The 21819-nt window shown below is 29.9% G+C and overlaps 5 protein-coding genes across 7 annotated transcripts; 2 read left to right on the forward strand and 3 right to left on the reverse strand.

Moving 5' to 3' along the window:
- Window positions 1-2521: 2521 nt before the first annotated feature.
- Window positions 2522-6406, reverse strand: LOC149891937 (uncharacterized). Of its 2 annotated transcripts, XM_090080709.1 has the most exons (3): window positions 6265-6406; window positions 5210-5399; window positions 2522-4911 (listed from the first exon to the last, which is right to left on the reverse strand). In XM_090080709.1, exons 2-3 carry the CDS (start codon window positions 5383-5385, stop codon window positions 3087-3089), a joined length of 2001 nt encoding a protein of 666 aa, XP_089936835.1. In that variant the 5' UTR covers window positions 5386-5399; window positions 6265-6406; the 3' UTR covers window positions 2522-3086. The 2 variants fall into 2 exon arrangements, with proteins under 2 accessions (XP_089936835.1, XP_089936837.1); XM_090080711.1 differs by lacking the exon at window positions 6265-6406 and having other exon boundaries at window positions 5210-5511.
- Window positions 6407-9354: 2948 nt separating this feature from the next.
- On the forward strand, window positions 9355-11484 carry LOC149891938 (uncharacterized). 2 transcript variants are annotated; one of them, XM_090077262.1, is made up of 7 exons: window positions 9355-10068; window positions 10209-10277; window positions 10383-10499; window positions 10591-10763; window positions 10867-10931; window positions 11149-11246; window positions 11358-11484. In XM_090077262.1, exons 3-7 carry the CDS (start codon window positions 10406-10408, stop codon window positions 11456-11458), a joined length of 531 nt encoding a protein of 176 aa, XP_089933388.1. In that variant the 5' UTR covers window positions 9355-10068; window positions 10209-10277; window positions 10383-10405; the 3' UTR covers window positions 11459-11484. The 2 variants fall into 2 exon arrangements, with proteins under 2 accessions (XP_089933388.1, XP_089933389.1); XM_090077263.1 differs by lacking the exon at window positions 10209-10277.
- A 2495-nt stretch (window positions 11485-13979) lies between these two features.
- Window positions 13980-14468, reverse strand: LOC149891939 (uncharacterized). Its single transcript, XM_090078035.1, has one exon. The coding sequence runs from the start codon at window positions 14466-14468 to the stop codon at window positions 13980-13982; it is 489 nt and encodes a 162-aa protein (XP_089934161.1).
- A 937-nt stretch (window positions 14469-15405) lies between these two features.
- Window positions 15406-17337, reverse strand: LOC149891940 (NADH dehydrogenase [ubiquinone] 1 beta subcomplex subunit 8, mitochondrial-like). Its single transcript, XM_090080496.1, has 2 exons — window positions 17097-17337; window positions 15406-16021 (listed from the first exon to the last, which is right to left on the reverse strand). The coding sequence occupies exons 1-2, from the start codon at window positions 17227-17229 to the stop codon at window positions 15594-15596; spliced, it is 561 nt and encodes a 186-aa protein (XP_089936622.1). The 5' UTR covers window positions 17230-17337; the 3' UTR covers window positions 15406-15593.
- Window positions 17338-20523: 3186 nt separating this feature from the next.
- LOC145196156 (uncharacterized) lies at window positions 20524-21315 on the forward strand. The gene is made up of 2 exons (XM_080073515.2): window positions 20524-20615; window positions 20825-21315. Exons 1-2 carry the CDS (start codon window positions 20525-20527, stop codon window positions 21313-21315), a joined length of 582 nt encoding a protein of 193 aa, XP_079929641.2. The 5' UTR covers window position 20524.
- Window positions 21316-21819: the final 504 nt, after the last annotated feature.

Here is a 21819-nt window from a genome sequence, read left to right on the forward strand (position 1 = left end):
ATCAATCACACATGGGAAGCTTAAGTTTTTTGATAGCCTGAAAAATCAGCTCTAAAGTGAATGTAATCTAAATCTGCTGTGAAATATTGTACAAATATAAATCCGTCTGACTGTGAGTCAACAATCTGACTTATGGTGTTTAACTTGAGACAATATAATATAGTAAAACAATCAACATCTTTTTATATGCAGATATTATAGTGTCAATGGGACTATATCAATACAAACTATACAATCTCTAATACATATGAATCCATATAATTAGATGTAACTATAGTAATTGATTATAGATAATGATGGATTTAAATAAGTATTTATTTGCATATTTTTCTCTTTTTTTTACTACGTCTAAAGAGATAGAATTGAAAGTAGCATAATTTTTTAATAACGCCAGAGATCGCTCTGGTTGTCCTCTGCGGCGCTGAAAGAAAATGACACTTGAAGTTTTGATTAAGGAAGAGAGTAAAGACGACGAAAATCAATGAAGTGAAGACGACAGTGAAAACAAGGATCCTCGACAAATAAAGCGAAAAACTTAGAAATAACTTTTGTAATTAAAGATATCATGTAATGATGATTTACATAAATATTACTATATAAACTATGTTTAACTATTGAATATTACTAGTTTAAAAAAACAACCACACTTTACAACTCATACAGGATGAGATGTAAAGCGTGTTTTTATTTATTTTGGCCGCTTTAGGACTAAGGGTCTGCGTATCGTTATCGGTATATCGGTATGAACCGATATTTTGAACCGATAACGATATCAAATGATAACGATATCAAACGATATGAGTTTGTCTATGAAACGATAACTTATCGTTTGAACCGATAACCAAACGATAACTTATCGGTTGAAACGATATTATCGGCTTTTTTTTATCGGTTTATCGGAATACATAAAAATAACGAGAATACCGATATTTATCGGTATAATAACGATATTTTTTACAATATTCCAATTTATTATTTTTTTTAAATGCCAAATTTTAGTTCAAATATATAATAAATCTTCAAGTCGAGTCAAGATGTCGTTTTGCCTATCTTTACCGGTTTTACAAGTTAATCCTTCCCAATTGTATATATTATCTAGATGTCTAACTTCACAAAAATTCTGTAAAGAAAAAGTGAAGCAACACTGTTCTCCAAAATGAACCCCAGGTTGAAACTCTCCCCACTCCTGATTTTTTTACATTTAATCAATCATATGCATTAGTAAACACAATGTATGTTGCCAAAAAAATCTGAACTAAGTGCTAAATATGTATACTTCCAAAATTAAAACGCATAATTTTTGGCTTTTTTTCTTCAAAGTTTTAATAAAGTCAGCCATTATGGTAGTCAAAATAACCCATTAATATATATATAGATCAAAGTACCTTTGATATACTCTCTAGCCTGTGTGTGTGTGTGTGTGTGTGTGTGTGTGTGTGTTTATATATATATATATATATATATATATATATATATATATATATATATATATATATATATATATATATATATATATATATATATTAACACAAACACGCACATATTGGTATTATATAATATACTTCAGGTAGAATAATGTATTTGACAAAAAGAATGTATTTCAGGTAAATAGGAGTACTATTAGGCGAACCTCTGATATGTATCCAGACAAATAATTAGTCAGGGTCAAATACTTTATATGTAGCTGAAAAAATCTGTGAACTCTGCTATTTAAATCTTAGTATAGATTATTTATACTTATGATTTTATAATTTAAAAATACGGTTTAAAATAAGATCAGTTAAAACATTTTTACTCTTTATGTTATTTTATAGTTTGATTCAATATATTTTTTACTGTTTTTACTTATTTCCAAAAACTGTTATAAAATTCTTACTATTAATTTTAGAGGAGTTTCTCATGATTGTTTAAGCATGGGAATTTCGGCCTTCGAAATCGACGAAATTAAACGAAACGAAATTCGTGTTTCAATTTCGGATCGAAATTGAGAACGAAATTTCGATTTTTTGGATTGTTTAATTTCGCGAAATAATTTCGTATAATTTCGGGTCATTGAAAGTAACGAAATTGACACGAAATTAAACATAAGTTTTAATTTCGTAATTTCGAAATTCGTGAATTTGTAATGTTTAAAAATTTCGGTTTTTCGAAATTCGCGAAATTGTACTTTACCCACATTTTCGGATTGACGGTATTCGAAATCGAAATCACCGAAATCAGAAAGAACTCAGCATATTGAAGTAAAATTCGACAATTTTGATCTAATTTCGTTGATTTCGATATAATTTTGGAAGGTCGAAATTATTTCGTTAGTTCAGTTAATTTTGTTAATTTCGCGAAATCCCCTTAAAACCCAAAATTTTCCCCTACAAGATACAAAATTATTAAAAGAAGTAATAGTTTCGTTTATTTTGTTTTAATTTCGTTTATTTCGTTCTAATTTCGTATATTTCGATTTAATTTTGTTATTTTCCCCATTTTCACCTTAATTTATTATAAAATGAAATAAAATGAAATGAAATGAAATTAAATAAATTGTAATTTATTATTTCTTTTGCAGTAGAAACATTTAAATCAAATCAAATTTAAATCAAATTATCATCATCAATAAAATCATCATCATCTAAAGCATCAAGGATGCTCCTTTTCCCTTCATCTTTACTTGTGTCAAATGTTTTAGATCTGTTCATTTTTTTTTTTATCCATTGTCTTTCTTTTTGATGAAGTGGATTTCTGCAAAATAGATTGAGATTGAGAACATTCAGGTTGAGATTGAGACTCAGCAGATTGAGTTGGAGTGTCTGGGTCATCTGGGTCATCCACTAATTCTGCTGATGCACTGTAGTCTGGACTGTGTCTCTTTTTTTTCTTCATGACTTCAGACAAAGCCCTTTTTTTAGGAGGGCTCATAGTAACACTTGCATTTGGTGAATTTGGTGGTGCTTGTCTTTTGTTATTTTGATTTCTCTGTTCTTTTTGAGAGGCAGGTATTTCCTCCACACATTTAAGATCCCATTCATTAATGTTTGCATCAACCCTGTGATAATTTTCATTAATAAATAACAGTTTGCTGGTAGTTTCTGGGTCTAGGTTGTGTCTGTAACAATTTTGCCACCAGTTGAAAACATTCTTTCTGAGGTGGCTGAGGTGGCTGGAATGCATAGCCAATGCCTTGCCAATTTTGCAAGCTTTGGTAGAAGGTCTGCTTTATTTTTCCACCACATCAAAGGATCAACCTTATGATCATAATCTCTAGGCAATAATTCAAACGTTTCAAATTCGTGCTGCAAAGGTGGTTTACCGCTTAGCCCTTTTGATTTTGATGTTGTTGGGTTTTGACTTTTTTGGAAGTTCTTTAGAGCGCTACCAAGGAAATTATCGTCTTGTGAATCATCCAGCTCCAAGTCTGTAGCACTTGCACTCATTTCTTCAAGAGATTTATCTCTCTGTTCCTTCCATTCACGAGTAGAGGGATGACCTTTTACGAAATAAGACTGCCAGTAATCTTTGTAATTTTGACCAGTACCTTCAAAGTTATTTGTTGTTTTATTCCAGACTTTTCTTTCCACTTCAAGATGGTGTCCTCTGAACAGTGGGTGAAGCAGTGAACAAATGGCATAGGCTAGGTTGTCAGCTCCATAATTGCTCACTCTTTGAAGTAGGTGTCCTTTAAAACTTTCAAGAAACACAGCCAGGGGGACATACCTTTGTATGCCAACAATTTCTTCTAGCACAGCATCAATGTTGTCTTTGAGTGCTGTTAACAAAAAAATCACTTGATGCAAAGTTGGTTTCTCATCAGCTGATAACATTTCTGAACTAGTTTTTACCTTCATGAGGAACTTAGTCAATTTATGTAGCACATCAAATTCATCTTCTGTGGGTATGAAGGTGGTGAAATGACCTTCTGCAAAGGTACCCAATGACCTCTTTGCATGTAGCAGGCCATCTTTCATCTGTATAATTGAGTCCAACATCATGCAATTTGAGTTCCACCTGGTTTCACATGATTGGATGATCTTTCTTACTTTAACATTTTTTTCAATACAGTACTTGACAATTTCTTTGTGATCCTTAAAGCTCTGATGTGTTTTCCTTGCTAGTTCCTTACATTTATGAATGGCAGCATCAATTGCTGGAGATGCTTTGCAAGCATGTTTGAGACATGTGTTGAGGATGTGGGCAAGGCAAATAAAATGTTCATGCACTTTGTCACTTTCTTGTGTCATGGCAGATTTCATGGTGTTGGCTGCATCTGTCACCACTTGTCTGATCAGGTTTTGTCCATTCAATGCTGGGAATTGTTCAATCATGCTGTCAAATGCATCTGAAATGTTTGCTGCAGTTTTCTTTTCTGTGAAATTTTCAATAGCCAAAGCAATTTTTTTCAATTCAAACTCCTCTGTTGTATAGTGTACACTAAGGGAGACAAATGGGTCTCCATTTTGGGCGGTCCAGCCATCAGTAGTGAAACAAACCATCTGAATATTTTTTAGGTCATATTTAAGCTCTTCATTGACATTTTTCAGTAAGTTCTCATAAACATTATTAAGCTTTGATTCTGCAAATGTTTTTCTTGTTTTGATGTGATATTTGGGCAAAAATTGTTGACAAAAGTTCTTAAAAGCAGGCTTCTCAACCACATTAAATGACAAATTTAAAGATGCTAGCAAAATCACAAGTTGGGAGTCAAACATTAACTGCTGCTTGCTCTGCATAGAATACTTGATGCTCCTTGTGTAGTCCTCCAAAGTGCCTTGAGACTGACTTCTTTTAACTACACCTTTTTGAGACTGAGTATTCTTTTCAGCAGCTTCCTCCTCCTGCCTTACTCTCTTTCTTTCATCTTCTTTCTTAATCAAATCATATTCTTTGCAGTAAGCCAAATACTGGGTGTGTTCATGACAAGTTCTGTAAAAAAAAAAAAAAATATTAATGAAATTGAAACGAAATAAAAGAAATTATATCGAAATACACGAAACTCAGACGAAATAAACGAAATTAGATTGAAATTTAATAAAATTAAAAAATAACCTAATTAGTTTAAAAATTAGTTTTAAATTACATTAAAGTTACTAAAGTTACTAAAAAATTAATTACATAAATGCCTACTTAAAATTATATAACAATTATTTAAAAAAATGTCATAAATGCCTACTTAAAATTACAATAAATTTATTTATTTTAAAAAAATTAAATAAATGCCTACCTCAAGTGTGTAATTAATCCAGAAGTTGCTCCATCATTCCTTTTTATGGTCTTCTTACAAGTATTGCAAGAAGCAAGTTTAGTTGGCTTTGCATGTTTGTTGGTTTTAGGTGCTGGAGCAGTTTCCTCAGACTGAGTGAAATAATTCCAAATTGGATTGGTTGAAGCTCTTGACATGTTGAATAAGTGATCTGTGAAAGGAAAAAAAAATTAGTAAATTAAATCAAAAAACAAAGGAAACTAGAACTTGTTTAATTAAATTATTTAAATAAATATATCGAAATTGAATCGAAATAAACGAAATTGTGACGAAATATACAAAACGCAGACGAAATCAACGAAATTAGTTCGAATTTACTATTTAATTTATCTAATACAATTACCTCTTATTATTTAATATTTATTAATTAAACAAGTTCTAGGTTCTAACAATAACTGTCTTAACTTAAAAAATTTAAAGTCAAGTAATAATGTTTTAAGGTCTAGGACCAATTACTAGATGCCAATATAAAGTTGAAAATTAAATTATAACGTGACATAGTTAAAGTCAGCAACTGTGTCACATTATAAAGTATATCCAACTTTATCTAGCTATCTTTTAATTGGACATTGACCTGTTTAATTAATTAATATAACATAACATAAAAGTACTTATTACTTCTACATAGGTTTTATTAAATTAAAATATAAATATAAATAGTAAATTCGAACTAATTTCGTTGATTTCGTCTACGTTTTGTATATTTCGTCATAATTTCGTATATTTCGATTCAATTTCGATAGATGGCGTTGCATCTTGCAAAATAGTAAATAGTAATACCTACTATTATGTTATATAAATTAATTAAACAACTCAAAGTTTTTAACAATAACTATCTTAACTTAAATATATAATCTCCCTAAATAATTTAATAAAGTCAATGTCCAATTAAAAGATAGCTAGATAAAGTTGGATATACTTACTACTATATTACTAGTGTTATATACTGTATGCCTTATAATAATTGAGTAGAAATTAAAATAAAATAAATCAAAAAACAAAGGAAATTGTCCTACCTGAAGAAATAGTGTAGAAATGGTATTGCAGTTTTTTCCGTCATCCGGCTACTTGCCTTACTGACGTCTCCGTTAATAATTCGTCACACAAATACAATTATATGCCTAACTATTACCGGAGTTAGAGAAAAAATAAAATAAAATAAAGTGAAATAATAATGAGAAAATAATAAAATAAAATAATAATAATTCGGTAAACAACAGAACTCCGTCATAAAAATTTCAGAGGGGTTGATCACCACAGAGAGAACCTCTCAAAGTTCTCCAAAATTTTTATATATCGAAATTTTTGATGCTTCATTTTGGGAGAGCTCTCATTCTGAATGAATAATTCATTGAGAATAAGCGCCTTTTATGGAGTTTTTGCTCGCTGTTGGTATCTCCTCCTCTGATTAAAAAAATTGTTGTTATTATAATATATACGTTAATAAAGATAAAAATAGAGAATATTTAGAGACTGTCGAATAATATTTAGCGTTTTTGTTTTCATGTCTTTTTATTACGAGGTATTGTATCTTTTAGTGTCCTTTTTTGATGGTGTCGGTGGAGGTCCAGATCTTTTATTTGAAAATTTTTCATTGTTTTCTATCGCCTTTTGTTGTATTTCTTTCTGTTGTTTCTCTTTTTTAATTTCTGTCCTTGATTTTACTGTCGTGAAGTCTATTTCTCTTTCTCTTTCATCTCTGTCGCATCTCTCGTTTACTTTTTGTACATATAAATTGAAATTTTCTCTGGTTAGTTTTCTAAGTTCTGCATTGAGTTCTTCTTCGGGAATCGATGTAAACGTTTTAGAAACTAGTTCATCTATTATTTCATCTGCGGTAGGCTTTGTTTTCGTGGTAGTTTCTTCGGTGTTCTTTGGTGAACTCGTTGCTCTATATTTTGATTCTAATGTAGAGTCGTTTAGAGTTTCTGTTTTTGTAGGTTCTTTGATTTTCATATTTTTCTCAGGATGGTCGGGTTCATCTATCTCTGTATCTATGCTTTCATTCATCTGGGGTTCATTTTTCTTCATCGCGATGCATCTGATGTTTGGGGGATGTGAGTTCTTGCACACTCCGCAGAGGAAAGATTTCCCAGCAAAGTGCAACGCGATACGTACACCCCCAATTTCAATGAAATGTGGTAATTCTTCTAATGTAACACTAAGTCTAACTCGAAATAATCTCCTACCGTCTCTTAGGCTCTTATCGAATTCATATGTAGTGTGTGTTATGTTGTAGAATTCTTCTACGAAAGGGTCGAGTGCTTCGAGTATCTCCTTATCGTAAATCAAGGGGTCACACTTTATTGTTATTAAAAATCCTATATCGGTTCTTTTTCTCTTTGCTATGCTCTTGTTGCATTTACTTATTTTGATATCGGATTTTATAAAAGCATCAGCGTCATTAGTGTTGTGAAATTCGATGATCCATTGACCTCGGTTTTTGTAAGTGAGGCTCGAAACCTTCCCTCTACCAACGATTCGATGTATTTCGTCATTTATTTCTTTCGCTCGACTTTCGAGATATTTACGATTTAGCGATTCTGATGGATCCATATAAATATTAATATCCACGACTCTTTCCATTCGCGAGGCATAATGCTTTTTAGTTGATTCAGCGTATGTAGCCATTAATGAAATATTATCTTAATACACAGTGACTAAATTGTAGTATGTGTTTTTTCCGTAGTGTAGAAAGTAGTGTAGAAATAAATCCAAAAAGTAGCACTGTAGCAGTAGTAGCACAGAGAAAATAGTAGTAGTAGTTTTGGTTAACAAAATGATAATGAGTTTTAAGTTAAAATTGTCAATATTTATATTCAAATCGAATTTAATACAAAACCAGCGAAATTAAATCAAAATTATCGAAATTAATAAGAAACCAGCAAGATTAAAACGAACCTATCGAAATTTAAAAAAAGAGGCGAAATTAATACTCCCACTGGTTGAAATTTAATGAAAAATTTAATCTACCAAAAGTAATAAAATTAATTTCGACGTTTTATTAATTATTGCACGAAATCAACAAAATTATTTCGAATGTATCAAAATAAAATCAAAATTGACGAGATAAGACGAAATAGGCGAATTAGTTCCAAATTTGACGAAATTTAGGCGAAAATTCGGTATGTTTCAAATTTCGATTTTTGTTTTTTTCTAAATTCACGAAATTGCGAAATTCGATTTACCTGCCAGTCTCGTTCTTTCGAAATTCGCGAAATTTATTTTTCTGATAAATTCGAAATTTCGTCTTTCGAAATTCAATATAAATTTCGATACGAAATTTATTTCGACCCAAAACTTGTGGAAAAATTTCGACTCGAAATTAGTTTCGATCCAATTTTGAATACATTTCGGACCGAAATTTAGATCGAAACATCCGAAATTACGAAATCATCGAATTTCGAACTTCGAAATTCCCATGCTTATGATTGTTACAAAAGTCAAGCTGTAACCAATATTGTAGATATTAGTGAATCACTTGGAGATAAACATGCAGAACAAATAGCATCTGGATTGTTAAAGCATAAAATGGAGAGTGAAAGCATTTTAAGTGTAGAGCATTTTAAGATGTCTACAGGTGGAAATCTTCTCTCTGTTACAGTTGGAGTAAATGAAGTTAAGTCAAAAAAAAAAAGAAAGAAAATCATATCTTGTTCCAAAATATTATGGAGCTATCAAATGCATTAGAACTCTCTAAAAATAAAACCAAAAAATCATGTTCTACCCCAGCGTGCACAGACGTCAAAAAGACGTCCATAATTAGGTCGCGACGTCTCCGACCAAATTATGACGTCCTGTAAGGACGTCTTTGTTAAGACGTCCTAGTGACGTCTTTGAGACGTCTTCAAAAACGAGTAAATTTACACGTACGTTCATGTAAACTTACATTTTTAATTAACTGAGTTCGCGCATTAATGCGCATTAATGCGCTAACCAATGATTTATTAAAAATAACTAGATGTCTAACTTCCGCGTATTTTTTGAAGCAAAAATCGGCCATTATGGGTGGCAAATTTAACAAATCAAAAGCTTCGTATTTGTTTTGTTTTGATAAATAGCGTAAAGATTTTGCCCCCCATAATGGGCGATTTTTGCTTCACTTTTTCTTATACCGATTTACGGCAGTTAGACATCTAGTTATTCTTAATATATCATTGGCGCTAACTCAGTTAATTTAAAATGTCCGCTCGAGCTGCTCGTTATTTAATTTTCGTTTTTTTGGGGGTTATTAATCCCAAAAAAAACGAAAATCAAAATTTCAGAAATGACCACTTGGAATATGCTCATAAATTACTGGTCTATTTTGTTGCAAGTAGTAGGGAGTTGTATAGTGATTCTTTTTGTTCATATAATGTACACTGTCTTATTCACTTGCATAACGATGTTTGAAACTTTGGATGTAATTTAGATCAAATTTCTTGCTTTCCTTTTGAAAATCATTTAAATTCGTTAAAAAGGTTTATTCGTCAAGTAAATAATCCTATATCTCAAGTTGTGAAACGTATTCATGAGTTTGAAATAAATAATTCAATAAATCTTTCAAAGGATATCAAGACCAAAATTCATTCCGGAGAAATTGTTTTTGTAATAAGTATTTTAGATATGACTACTTTTATTTGTATAATGTTCCACAAGAGTCTATTAAGAAATTACTTTCCTGATCCATTTGATTCAAAGATGGTTGGAATTTATTTTTTATGCAAGTCTAACATTGGCAAAAGAAAAACTGTAAATAAGGTAGATATTAAAAGAAAGGATGCATGTCTACCAGTCAATGATGGGGTTGTTCTATGTACTTTACTTAACGATGTGATGTGGTAAGCCAACTATGTATATGATTTTAAAGAGTCTAAGTTATGTATGTATGAATAAATAATATATAGGCCTATATATATATATATATATATATATATATATATATATATATATATATATATATATATATATATATATATAGTGCATGAAATAGTTGATCTACCAATTCCTTCAATAAACTCATTGAAAAGAAAACTAAGTCATACTGCTGGTTAGTACTATATGCTTTTGTGTACTATCAAGGAAAGTGTAGCTTTTGGGGACCTGATGTCCCTAGTTTTTTTTTAAGTTTACTTTTTATATTGTTTTTTTAAAGAATTAAATATCATACCGAATGTTATGGATTCCTCTTCTTCAAGCAGACCATTGCAGCCTGAAACTGCAAAAGATTTAGCAAGTAGTTGCAAAAGGATTTATCCTTTACCAGATGCAGGTAAAGTTGCTTGTTTCCATTTCATGTTTTCTTTTGTTGGTTTGTGATATCAGTAAAATTTTATTTAAATTATTGTTTTTTTACTTTTTAGAGATTCAGAAAAAAGTTATGTTTCAACTTGCTGAAATAAAGAACTTGTTGATAGATAGAACTGCACATTTCTCTGATGATGCAGAAGAAATTTTTAAACAGTGTAAATGTTCAGACGAACTTATCATTTTAGAAAAAACAATTGCTGACGGGGATATTCAATACAGTACTTTTGTATGCTTGAATATAATTATTTACTCCTTTAGGTTATTGTCATAGTTGTTTTTTTTAATTGACTTTTTTTATAATTGTTTATCAAATTATCTATTTGTTTTAGGTAAAACAGTTATCATCAGTTGGCAGTAAAAATCCAGCTAATGCAATAAAAAATATTCTACTCACGTAAGTTACCAGCATAAGTTTTTTTTTGATGCTAATTCTAATACATATTTTTCAGAAGATAGATCATTGTTTTCTTTTGTTTTTATATAAAAAAAAAATTTATATTAGAAAAATTCAAAATTGGATAAATATTTACCCTATTTTGAATTTTTCTAATGAATATCTAAGATATAAAATTTCTAAGCACTGCTAGTGAAATATATTTTTGCATATTTAGACTGACAATAGACAATGTTTTGTCAGAATACAGCATGAATGGTTTAAAGAAAATGAAAATATTTAAAGAGCTTGTAAATCTATGTAATGCAATCACCGGTATCGATCTTAGCTTATTATTGTATTCAATTAACTCATGATTAAATTTTTTTTTTTTTTTTTTTGATGCACTGATTTTGTTGATAAATTTTTTCTTATTCTGTTTAATAGATGCTGTTTTAAAGTCTTATAAAAACGTGACAAAAGCAGAAGGGACAATAATAAAACATTCTTCCGAACAATTGAAGAGAAAATCCTCCAATATTAATTGACAATTATTATATTCTATATAATTAAATGTTGTATTTTTTAAATTTATAATCCTTTATAAATTTTTAATTCTTTATATCTCTCTATGTCTCTCTATGACTAGATAGAATCATATCAAATTAAATAAAAGGTTTTGGATCTCTATGACTAGATAGAATCATATCAAATTAAATAAAAGACTTGGAAAAATATCAGTATTTCTAAAGACTTTCTCTTGAGAAAGTCTTTACGTTTGTACATCTTTACGTAGATTCTTAGAATCTATGTAAAGGTGATAAGTAATCTTAAAGCCTGTACATCTATTAATAGATGTACAGACTCTACTAATAGATGTACATCTAATTAGATGTACAGACGTAAAAAGACGTTTATAGGACGTCTGAAAGAGACGTCTTCAAGACGTCTGAAAAAGACGTCCTCAAGACTTTCACCTGAGACCGAATAAGGACGTCTTACAGACAAGAAATCGGACGTCTTATAGACGTCCGAAGGACGTCATTGTGCACGCTGGGACTTTACACAGGAATCTAACAAGTGCTGTACAACCAATTAATAATGTTAAAATGACTGAATTGCAGGAAACTCTGAATATCTTTAAACGATGGTCAAAACTTCTTAAAAGTTATTATTAATGTTTTCGATCCAAAAAATCATTATTCTTCCTTTGAAATATATGAAGATTCTGGTGTCAAGGAATGCTATATTCTTGCCATTGTGGAGATGTTCTTAGAGGATAATTGAAATCTCCAAAAATTATTGGCACTTCTTCAACTTGAAGTAAACTTCAGTATGCCATTTGACCTAAAGTGTGCAAATAGTGTTTTTAAAACTTTTAAGTCACTCTCGTAAATATGCCTGTCTGTATTGTGAAGGAGAATGCTCCCTTGAAGCAGGGAAACTAAGAATGTTGGGCTCCATAGACTTACGTAATGATCAAGATGTATATGGTGGAAAAAAAAGATTGAAAATGCAGGAATACAAAAATGTAAGAAATCCTCATTTCATTTACTTAAAAGAAGATCAAGAAACTTTTCTTGAACACATAGTTCCTCCACCTGAGCTTCACATTATGATGGGAGTTGTGGATAAACTTTGTACTTTGCTTTAATATGTTTGGTCAGCTTTTCAAAGCTGGTTAAAAACACATTACATATTAATGACAGGGTATCATGGTGTAGGTTTAGATGGAAACAACAATAATTGATTTATGCCCCTGTTAGATATTTTGGAGAGGGGTTTTACCTTAAAAATCAATATTTTACCAATAATTGTTTGCGTAAGTTTTCATTAGTGAAATCAGCTGTGTTTGGTTTGGAAATGGGTACAGATAATTCTGTTAAAATTCAAGATTTCAAAAGTTCATTTTCTCAACTATATGCAAAAGATGTATTTGGCTATGACTTAACAGTTTAATTAAAAATACATATTTTAGTGTGTCACATTCTCACCTTAGTAGATTGCAATAGTATTAGCTTAGGTAGCTATGCAGAACAATGTGGTGAATCAGTTCATCACAAATTTAAAAAAACTTTGATGAACTATAAAAGAAACATAGGACAAAAAAGTTATGGAGAAAAGCTAAAATCTGCTGTGGTAAATTTTAATTTAAACAAGCATTAACTTAAATATCATTTGTGATATAAATGTATTTATATTATGGTTTTTTTGTAAATGAAATAAATGAATATTAATGGGTTATTTTGACTACCATAATGGCTGACTTTATTAAAACTTTGAAGAAAAAAAGCCAAAAATTATGCGTTTTAATTTTGGAAGTATACATATTTAGCACTTAGTTCAGATTTTTTTGACAACATACATTGTGTTTACTAATGCATATGATTGATTAAATGTAAAAAAATCAGGAGTGGGGAGAGTTTCAACCTGGGGTTCATTTTGGAGAACAGTGTTGCTTCACTTTTTCTTTACAGAATTTTTGTGAAGTTAGACATCTAGATAATATATACAATTGGGAAGGATTAACTTGTAAAACCGGTAAAGATAGGCAAAACGACATCTTGACTCGACTTGAAGATTTATTATATATTTGAACTAAAATTTGGCATTTAAAAAAAATAATAAATTGGAATATTGTAAAAAATATCGTTATTATACCGATAAATATCGGTATTCTCGTTATTTTTATGTATTCCGATAAACCGATAAAAAAAGCCGATAATATCGTTTCAACCGATAAGTTATCGTTTGGTTATCGGTTCAAACGATAACTAAACCGATATTATCGTTTCATAGACAAACTCATATCGCTTGATATCATTATCGTTTCATATTGTTATCGGTTCAAAATAATAACGATACGCAGACCCTTATTTAGGACGAACCCTTAAGGGAACTTTATATTTGGCGCGGACATTTTTGTGAAAGTCCTTAAAGGGACCCTGAAATTTTTTTAATGCGGGTTGTTCCATTTAATAAAAAGGGGCTACTAGTCAGTCCAAATATGACTCTTAAAAACCTATAAACAATCAATTCTGAGTACTGTTAAGCATCAACATTTTTATATCAGAGAAATCTTAAATAATTTTTATGCTCACTAGAAATTTCTACATTTAAAAAAGCTTGTTTGATATCTGCTAATATGGCAATATAATTTAATCGGAATCGCAGCAGCATATGAAATATTTTGGATGGTAAATTTGGCCCTGAATAAAGATAATTATTCAAAGACAACTGATTGTTAGAACAGGAAGCATCGAATACTGCTCTTATCTTAGTGGTTTCCTTATCTTTTCTTACAACTGGCCTGTGTGCTAGGTAATGTGGTTTTCCTAATTCCTTAGCGATTTCATTCTCAGGAACTCTTTCAATAATTTTATTCATCTCGTATTCTTTAAAAATGGCGTCATAATCACTTAACAAACTCTTATCACTAAATTGCCTCTTTAACCTATTCAGTCTAATCGCACAAATTTTTAAGTTATCTGGTAAACAATCGTGATTTGGTTTAAAAGGAAGCTTAGTAACATATCTCTCCTTTATGCATAATATCATTTTCAAATTTATGTATCACACTCATCAGTAGATTCCACTTTCTCCACATTCCAAAATTTTTGTAAATCACTCCTCAGTTCATCTATTTCGCTGCGCACATCTTCCACACTCCCATTGAATTAGCATCAACGCGTAAATTCATGATTACTTTCTCATTAACATTTCTTACAGAAGGCATTGGGCCACTTAAACTACATCCTAGCTACATTACAGCCTTCAACCCCTCTAATAACTTTACCTGTTATAAATTTGTGGTACAAATCACACCCTACCAATAAGTCAATAGGAAAATATTTAGAACCATCATCACAATCAGCTAGGATTAACTTTGAAATATGTGAGTAATTTTTGCACGCTCGAGATATCTCTTGCCTATGCAAAGGGCTACAAATAACTGGCACACACTGAGGCCTCTACATACACATACAAATTAGCATTTCTATGTTTTACCTTAAGTTGAACAACATCAAGCTTTTTAACCCCGGAATTATTAAATTGACCGAATGTTTTTATTATTATAGCTTCTTGCCTTATTGTTTTTAAGCTCAATCTTTCACATACATTTTTGGTAATATAAGACCTCTGATCTTTTATACCCTCCCTAGCTTCGCAATTATTGGGTACATATATTTGTAGAGATAAGCGCTAAAAATAATAAAGTTCTATATTCTAATTTAAAACTAATATCAGTTCTATAATCTAAAGGAATGTTTACCGAGTGCAGTGCTAGTCGAAATAGAAACTTATGCCTGCTTATATAAAAAAAAAATTGAACTTCCATTTTTTAACTTCTGTTTTGATTTTCTTTGTTTCGATAATTTTTATCTATTTTTTATTCAACAATCTGATAAATAAAAGTCTTAAGAGTTTTTTTTATAAAAAAAATTCCCCATTTTTCAGAAAAAAAAAATTGAACCACTGATTAAAAAAAAAAAAAAACCAAGTACAAATATCTTTGCAAAACTCTATCAACCCTACAATCTGAAAAGGTGAGTCTTGCATATTGACACAAAGGATTTGAAATAACTACTTTTTAATACTAGAAAAATCTTAACATCACCTTTGTTCCATGTAAAAGAAAGAACAAAAAAATATTTTCATGGAGTTTAGTAAAGTGCTTATGCATCACCAACCATACATCGGAGTTGGAATTCTTCGAGTTAATTCCTCTTCTGTTGGTTCCTTGTTTGGATCACCACCCATCTCAAGATACAAATTATTATATGGGTAGGGCTTTGGTGCTGCTGGATCACGGGATTGTGCTTTATAGACACATTCAGAAAACCACAAAAGCACTCCTAATGCACCAAAAACTATACTTAAATGAAACAACATTTCACGTGGAGTTAGAGAAGTATTTGTCAATTCATCTGGCATCCAAACATTTAAAACATCATCATTAATATGAACTGGTTCACCAAAATGTCTTCGCTCTTGTTGATCCCAGTATTTTTTGTAAGGATCACGCAATTGGTATGAAAATTCTTTGTAGTTTGGATAATCTCCATGTCCAAGGCCATCATCTTTCCATCCTTCATCAATCCACTCAGGACCTGATTAAAACAATTACAAATTTCAAAAACATGTTTATATATATAATATATACTACAGATTTAACCTTAAGATAATATTATTAAAAATATATTATAGAATGGCCTAAATTAAATCTATTTTTCTTTCTTGGTTCAGTAAAGAGAAACTGGACTCTCTTAAAATTGCTTTTAAAGGCTCACACCTTAACTTAGTCTGAAGCACAAACATTAGTTTCAAAACTTAATTAATTGCAATCTTTTGAACTATTAAACATGCGGAGTAAGAGAATATTTATCTTAAAAGTAAGATTTCGCTACATTATGAACCTATATACCATAATATCTGATTTTGAAGGTTAACATCTCTATTTTTTACTCAGCAGTTACTTTAACCTAAAACTATTTCTACAGACAAATTATTATGCAGCCAGATATTACATATAACCATGCTTTTTCATAATATCATTAAAACATTTACACATAAACAATTATAAAAACATACATTTATTTTAATTCTTGAAATTTGTATCATTAAATTTAGTATTTGGTTTAGGGAAATATAAAATTGAACAAAGATGGAGAGTAAATTTATTATTTGCCTAAGTTTAGGAACTAGAAATTGAAAATAAATAAAAATAGTATGAATAGAGTCAATAAATATAGCTAATGATATAAAATGAAGATATCATATTGAAAATAAGACATATTTTTTTATCACTGATAAATATTAGTTTCAATTTGATATTTTGGTTCTTTTTTGTATAAAAAAAATTATACAATCCAAAGACAAAAAGAAAATTGATGTCAAAATTTTAGAAAACTACTTAACTATTAAAAGATTCATTAGACTATAACCACCATTTTAAAAAACTAGATAAAACTTTGTATGAAAGCCTAGTTTTAGAGATATAAATTGATTGAAAAACCTTACATAAATAAATTGAATGAAAGCTGAGAGTGCTAGATAGCATATGTGGTATATAGGCATGAGGAATAAAAAAAGAAAATGTAATAAGCTAGATGATGCAAAGTATACATTTAATAGCTAGGTATTGCAAATAAATTTGAACTTAAAAACAATAAGAAAATTATATACCTGGAGGCTTTATTTCTGGGATGGAGTTATTATCTGCTTTACCTGCATAAGAACGAATTGCAGATAAATATTGAACAACGATCTTTGAGGGTTTTTTATTTAAGCGAAAAAATCTATTTATACTAAGCGCCATTTTTTCGAGAAATTCAATATTTTAAAAACGTCTACTTAAAAAACTGTCAGATAGGGCAAACTGATGAAGCCGCAACGTTCTTTGCAAAAATATTATCAAAAATATTATATTATCTAAATAAACAGTAAAAAAGTTCATCTAAACATAGAAGTTAAATATGTAATAGCCGGGTAAATGTATCATGAGCCAGCAATAACGTAAATTAAGAAAATCAATTTTAATTCCATTTCAATATTTATTAAAGTGAATGCAATTCTTGAATGTATAATTATTAGAATTAAATTTAGATATTAGATTTTTAAAATAAATAATTTGTCTGAAGCTATACTATTTATTACAATAATGAAAATTTTTTAATTTTTAATTTTAATGTTTGTTGTTAAATACTTTAGGAAGTCAAAGAGTAGGGGAGACCGGGGCTAGTTGGACACAGTTTTAGCTTTTGAGCTCTTTGCATTTCTGGGTGAACTTTTTTGAGGATATGAAAACTCTTGATAACTTTTGTTAAACGATATTTTTTTAAATTAACTTTTATTGCCCTTAAGTCGATCGAATAGACTTTTCTTCTATAAAAATAGCATCAACAGCATTTTTTGTAACATTTTTAGAATTTACAGGCCTGTTTACTTTTCTTTTATAATTTCTCATGTCTGTTATGTAAGTAGTGTCATATAACCTAAGTCAATTTACGGCTAATGCGAAAAGTTGTTATTAGGCACATGTTGCTAACTATCCCCGCGATCATTCTGCCAACTAAGCCCAAAATCTTTTTGCTCACAAAAAGGCTTATAAATCCCCAAAAACGCGAAATACTGAGAAACACAAGATGTGACAAGTTAGAGTGAACCATACAACACCAACATCTATTCGAGTTTAATTGTAGCTTATGCTATTGCTTTTTAAATTTGAATAAGTAATATAGTTACAAAAGTTACAAAATTAGTATAACTTATAACTTCTATGCGCATGCGCTAATAGCCTTGGAATTGGAATGTTAAAATCATAGTTGGGTATTGTAGCAAGATAAAAAATTTTCATAAAAATGTTGCTTTTATTTTTACATTACAGGTGCGTTAGTTTATGATTATTAGCTTTTTCTTAACATTTTTACCTATTTAAAAATGTAGGATAAATGATTTTTTCTCGGAAATTTTTACCAAAAGTTGTTATTTGTTTAATTCAAAAATATAAACTGAATAAAATGTGAGCAACAATAAGATGAAACTCAAAGTATGTTGCAAGATATAAAATTTTACCCAAGGACTGCTTTAAGGAGATAATTTTCGGCATATAAATAGTTTTTAATTTCGGCAGTGCCGAATTTGCCGACCTGTGCTTTCTCTGAAACCCAAATAGAAATAAGCGTTTGAAATATTATGTATAGAAGAAGTCGATTTTAGTATATCAGATAGTAATAAGATAATAACGAGTTAGTAAAAAATTGAATTCGTTAGTGTCTCTGTGAAACTTAATGAAATAATAGTTCCCCACAATATAAATTAAGTTTATGTCATATATAATAATATGTATATAGTAGATTAATAACTTATTATATACAATAATATACACAGTACTGTGAATAAGTTTTAGCCCACTTACTAAAACTCATGTTTTTTTAACAGATTTTGAATAATAGCTTCCGATTATTTTTTTATATAAAATAATGTATAACTTCAAACAATACTAAACACTATTTTAACAAACAAAAGTAATATTTATCAAAATTTTATATAGATTTTTGTATTTAGATATCTGACGTGTTTATTTTTATTGTATGCTGATCTGAACCCAATTCGTAACAGCTCGTTTGTTTTTAGTTTGCTCTTGCATTTTTGTTTATTTATTGCTGTGAAGGCTTACAAAACATGACATAAAGTATTTTTAAAATGTGTCTCTGCGAAATCGGAAAAAAACCTCCTTTTTTAGTTTGGGGTTGTATTTCATCATCTGGAGTAGGTGATTTAATCAGAACTGATGGCAAACTGATAGGAGAACAGTATAAAGAACTTTTAAGACATCATGCGCCATCTGGAATGAGACTAATTAGTAATAATTTCATTCTACAGCAAGACAATGATCCCAAACATTGTTCCCGAGTGGCCAAAAAATATTTACAGGACATGTGTGAGGAGGGAGTTCTCGAAGTAATGAACTGGCCTCCTCAAAGTCCAGATTTGAACATTATTGAACATGTTTGGGATTATTTGGATAAAAAAAAGGCTGAATATAACCCCAAAAATGTCGAAGAATGTTTTCGAATGTTAAAAAGAGAGTGGGACAATATTCAACAAAATTTCATTACAAATTTATATGAATCAACTCCCAGGAGATTCGCTTCTGTGATCAACGCAAAAGGCGGACATACGAAGTATTAATTGTTCTTTCTTTTTGTATCATATTTTATCAAATTATTTCTAGATATTTTTGTTTATAATATATGTGTCTATAAATGCAGTTTTAGTTGATGGTCGCATGAAATATTCTGCTGCTAAACAATATAAAATACTAAGGTAAAACGAGCGTCTGTTGATAATTGTGTTTAAAAGTGCAGGACACCCAACAACACTCTCAGCTTTTCAAGAAAAAGAACTTTTTGAAGTTCTTCTGACTATGTCACAGAGACTATTTGGTGTGCCTCCAAAAGATGTGAAACAAATGGTATTCCAATTTTGTGAAGAAAATGGAATTATTCACAAGTTTAATTGTGCAACTCAGTCAGCAGGAAAAGAATGTTTTAGGGGTTTTTTGAAACGTCATAATAAACTCTCTGTAAGAGTTGCTGAATCAACGTCATTACCTTGAGCCATTGGTTTTAATAGAATAAAAGTTAATCATTTTTATGATGAACTAGAAAAAATAATGTTTAATGCTAATGAAATGCAGATTATTCCACCATCAAACTTATTCAACGTAGACGAATTATGTTATCACTTCCGTCCCACTGCACGCACAAACTGCAACCACTTGATGTTTCATTTTTTAAAAGCCTCAAAATATTCTATGATCAAGAAGTTGGTACTTGGCTTCGTCACCATCCAGGTCGTCCTGTAACTGAATTAGAGGTTAGTGAATTATTTGGAAGAGCTTATGGGAAAGCTGCAACTGTTCAAAATTGTCAGTCAGGGTTTAAAAAATGTGGAATATATTCATTTGATAGAAATGTGTTTACTGAAGAAGACTTTGCTGCAGCTAACCCTAACTGATTACTTGTATGTTGTATCAAAAATTTCAAAACCAAACAAATGAAAACCAAACCAAAAAAAAACCAAAAAAAAAAAATTTCAAAACCTCTGAAATGCACCCTACTCTCGACAATGGGTTAGACTCTGCTAAAGATTTAGATCATATTGATTTTGTCACAGAATGTGTAATTGCTTCTCAGAAAGGTAAATCATTTTAAAAGATGTATTATTTTTACCATCTTCCACCATTTATTTAAAACACAAATGTATTTTTTTTAAATCAAGCAAAATAATAACTTATCTGTTGTTCTATTAGCCTAAAAAAAAGTTTCTTAAAAAAATAGTTCAAATTTTTTGTAATTTACATGTTGCCTAATTTTATTCTCCTTTTTTAATTAAATATTTTTATTTAGAATCTGCCTCACCAAACTCATCATTTACACTTCAGAAGTCATTAGAATTAGCCACCTCTGATAAAACCTCACAACCTCATGGTGTTACATTCGGATCACTAGCTGGACTTGACATTGAAAATACAAAGCGAACAGGTATAAAAAGGAGGGTAAATCATGCTCAAAGAATTACTGGATCACCATATAAATCTCAGCTAGAGGAATTTTTAACTTTAAAATATAAGAACAAGCAGCCACGTAAAAAGTCCATTAAAGAAAATATATCTACACATCAAAAGATGTGTTTGAATAACCTTGATGCTAAAGGTGCGATTAACAAACAACTTTGTGCAATGTGTCAATACAGTTATGGGGATCCTGTCGATCCATATTTAAAGGATAATTGGGATAAATGCCATAAATGCAGTAGATGGTGGCATGAAACATATTCTGCTATGTATGGTGTTTATGCTAAAAAAGTATTTACTTTTGATGACTGTATGAAACACTGATTCTTTAAAAAAAGTTGTATGTCATATATTGATAAACTGTTTTTTAACTTTCTTAAATAAATCTCTTTTTATAAAGATTTGTTTGAATTTTGTATTTTATTTTTTTATGTTTAACTATTGAAGTAATATAAAATATTATTTTATGAACTACTTATGAATTCTTATTTAAACAGAATTTAGAAGTAATCATCGAAACCATAGAGATTAGTAATGATTTTATTTACAATTTTACTTTGGAAGCACATTTTTCTAATAAGGTTTCTGTTTTGGGCGACGTATTCATACTTTACTAAAATAAGTGGTTCAAAAAATATGAATCTTTGCAATTGCAACGCCCTTAAATGCCAATTAGGTGTAACAAATTCCATTTATGAGACAATAACTTTATACAATGCAGATTTATAGCTGTTTATATCATTTTAATTATATCAATGCGTTTTCAACGAACGTCTTAGTTTTCTTAAGGTGGAAAACCCCTGAAAATTTTTTTTTTGAGTAAATATC

The sequence above is a fragment of the Hydra viridissima genome, unplaced genomic scaffold, assembly GCF_058129835.1.
Source record: "Hydra viridissima isolate aposymbiotic clone 2 unplaced genomic scaffold, HvirCarnegie_v1 scaffold_2, whole genome shotgun sequence".
In the NCBI taxonomy this organism is placed as follows: Eukaryota; Metazoa; Cnidaria; class Hydrozoa; order Anthoathecata; family Hydridae; genus Hydra; species Hydra viridissima.

What these genes read in the sequence shown, in the direction of transcription:
- LOC145196156 (XM_080073515.2), top strand. Translation starts at nt 20,525, where the DNA reads ATGCACCCTACTCTCGACAATGGGTTAGACTCTGCTAAAGATTTAGAT. An exon ending in TGTAATTGCTTCTCAGAAAG is followed by an intron (nt 20,616 to 20,824) that starts GTAAATCATTTT and finishes ATTTTTATTTAG; the next exon opens with AATCTGCCTCACCAAACTCA.
- LOC149891937 (XM_090080709.1), bottom strand. Translation starts at nt 5,385, where the DNA reads ATGTCAAGAGCTTCAACCAATCCAATTTGGAATTATTTCACTCAGTCT. An exon ending in GGATTAATTACACACTTGAG is followed by an intron (nt 4,912 to 5,209) that starts GTAGGCATTTAT and finishes TTTTTTTTACAG; the next exon opens with AACTTGTCATGAACACACCC.
- LOC149891939 (XM_090078035.1), bottom strand. Translation starts at nt 14,468, where the DNA reads ATGATATTATGCATAAAGGAGAGATATGTTACTAAGCTTCCTTTTAAA.
- LOC149891940 (XM_090080496.1), bottom strand. Translation starts at nt 17,229, where the DNA reads ATGGCGCTTAGTATAAATAGATTTTTTCGCTTAAATAAAAAACCCTCA. An exon ending in CCCAGAAATAAAGCCTCCAG is followed by an intron (nt 16,022 to 17,096) that starts GTATATAATTTT and finishes TGTTTTAATCAG; the next exon opens with GTCCTGAGTGGATTGATGAA.
- LOC149891938 (XM_090077262.1), top strand. Translation starts at nt 10,406, where the DNA reads ATGGATTCCTCTTCTTCAAGCAGACCATTGCAGCCTGAAACTGCAAAA. An exon ending in TTATCCTTTACCAGATGCAG is followed by an intron (nt 10,500 to 10,590) that starts GTAAAGTTGCTT and finishes TTTACTTTTTAG; the next exon opens with AGATTCAGAAAAAAGTTATG. An exon ending in ATAAAAAATATTCTACTCAC is followed by an intron (nt 10,932 to 11,148) that starts GTAAGTTACCAG and finishes TTGCATATTTAG; the next exon opens with ACTGACAATAGACAATGTTT.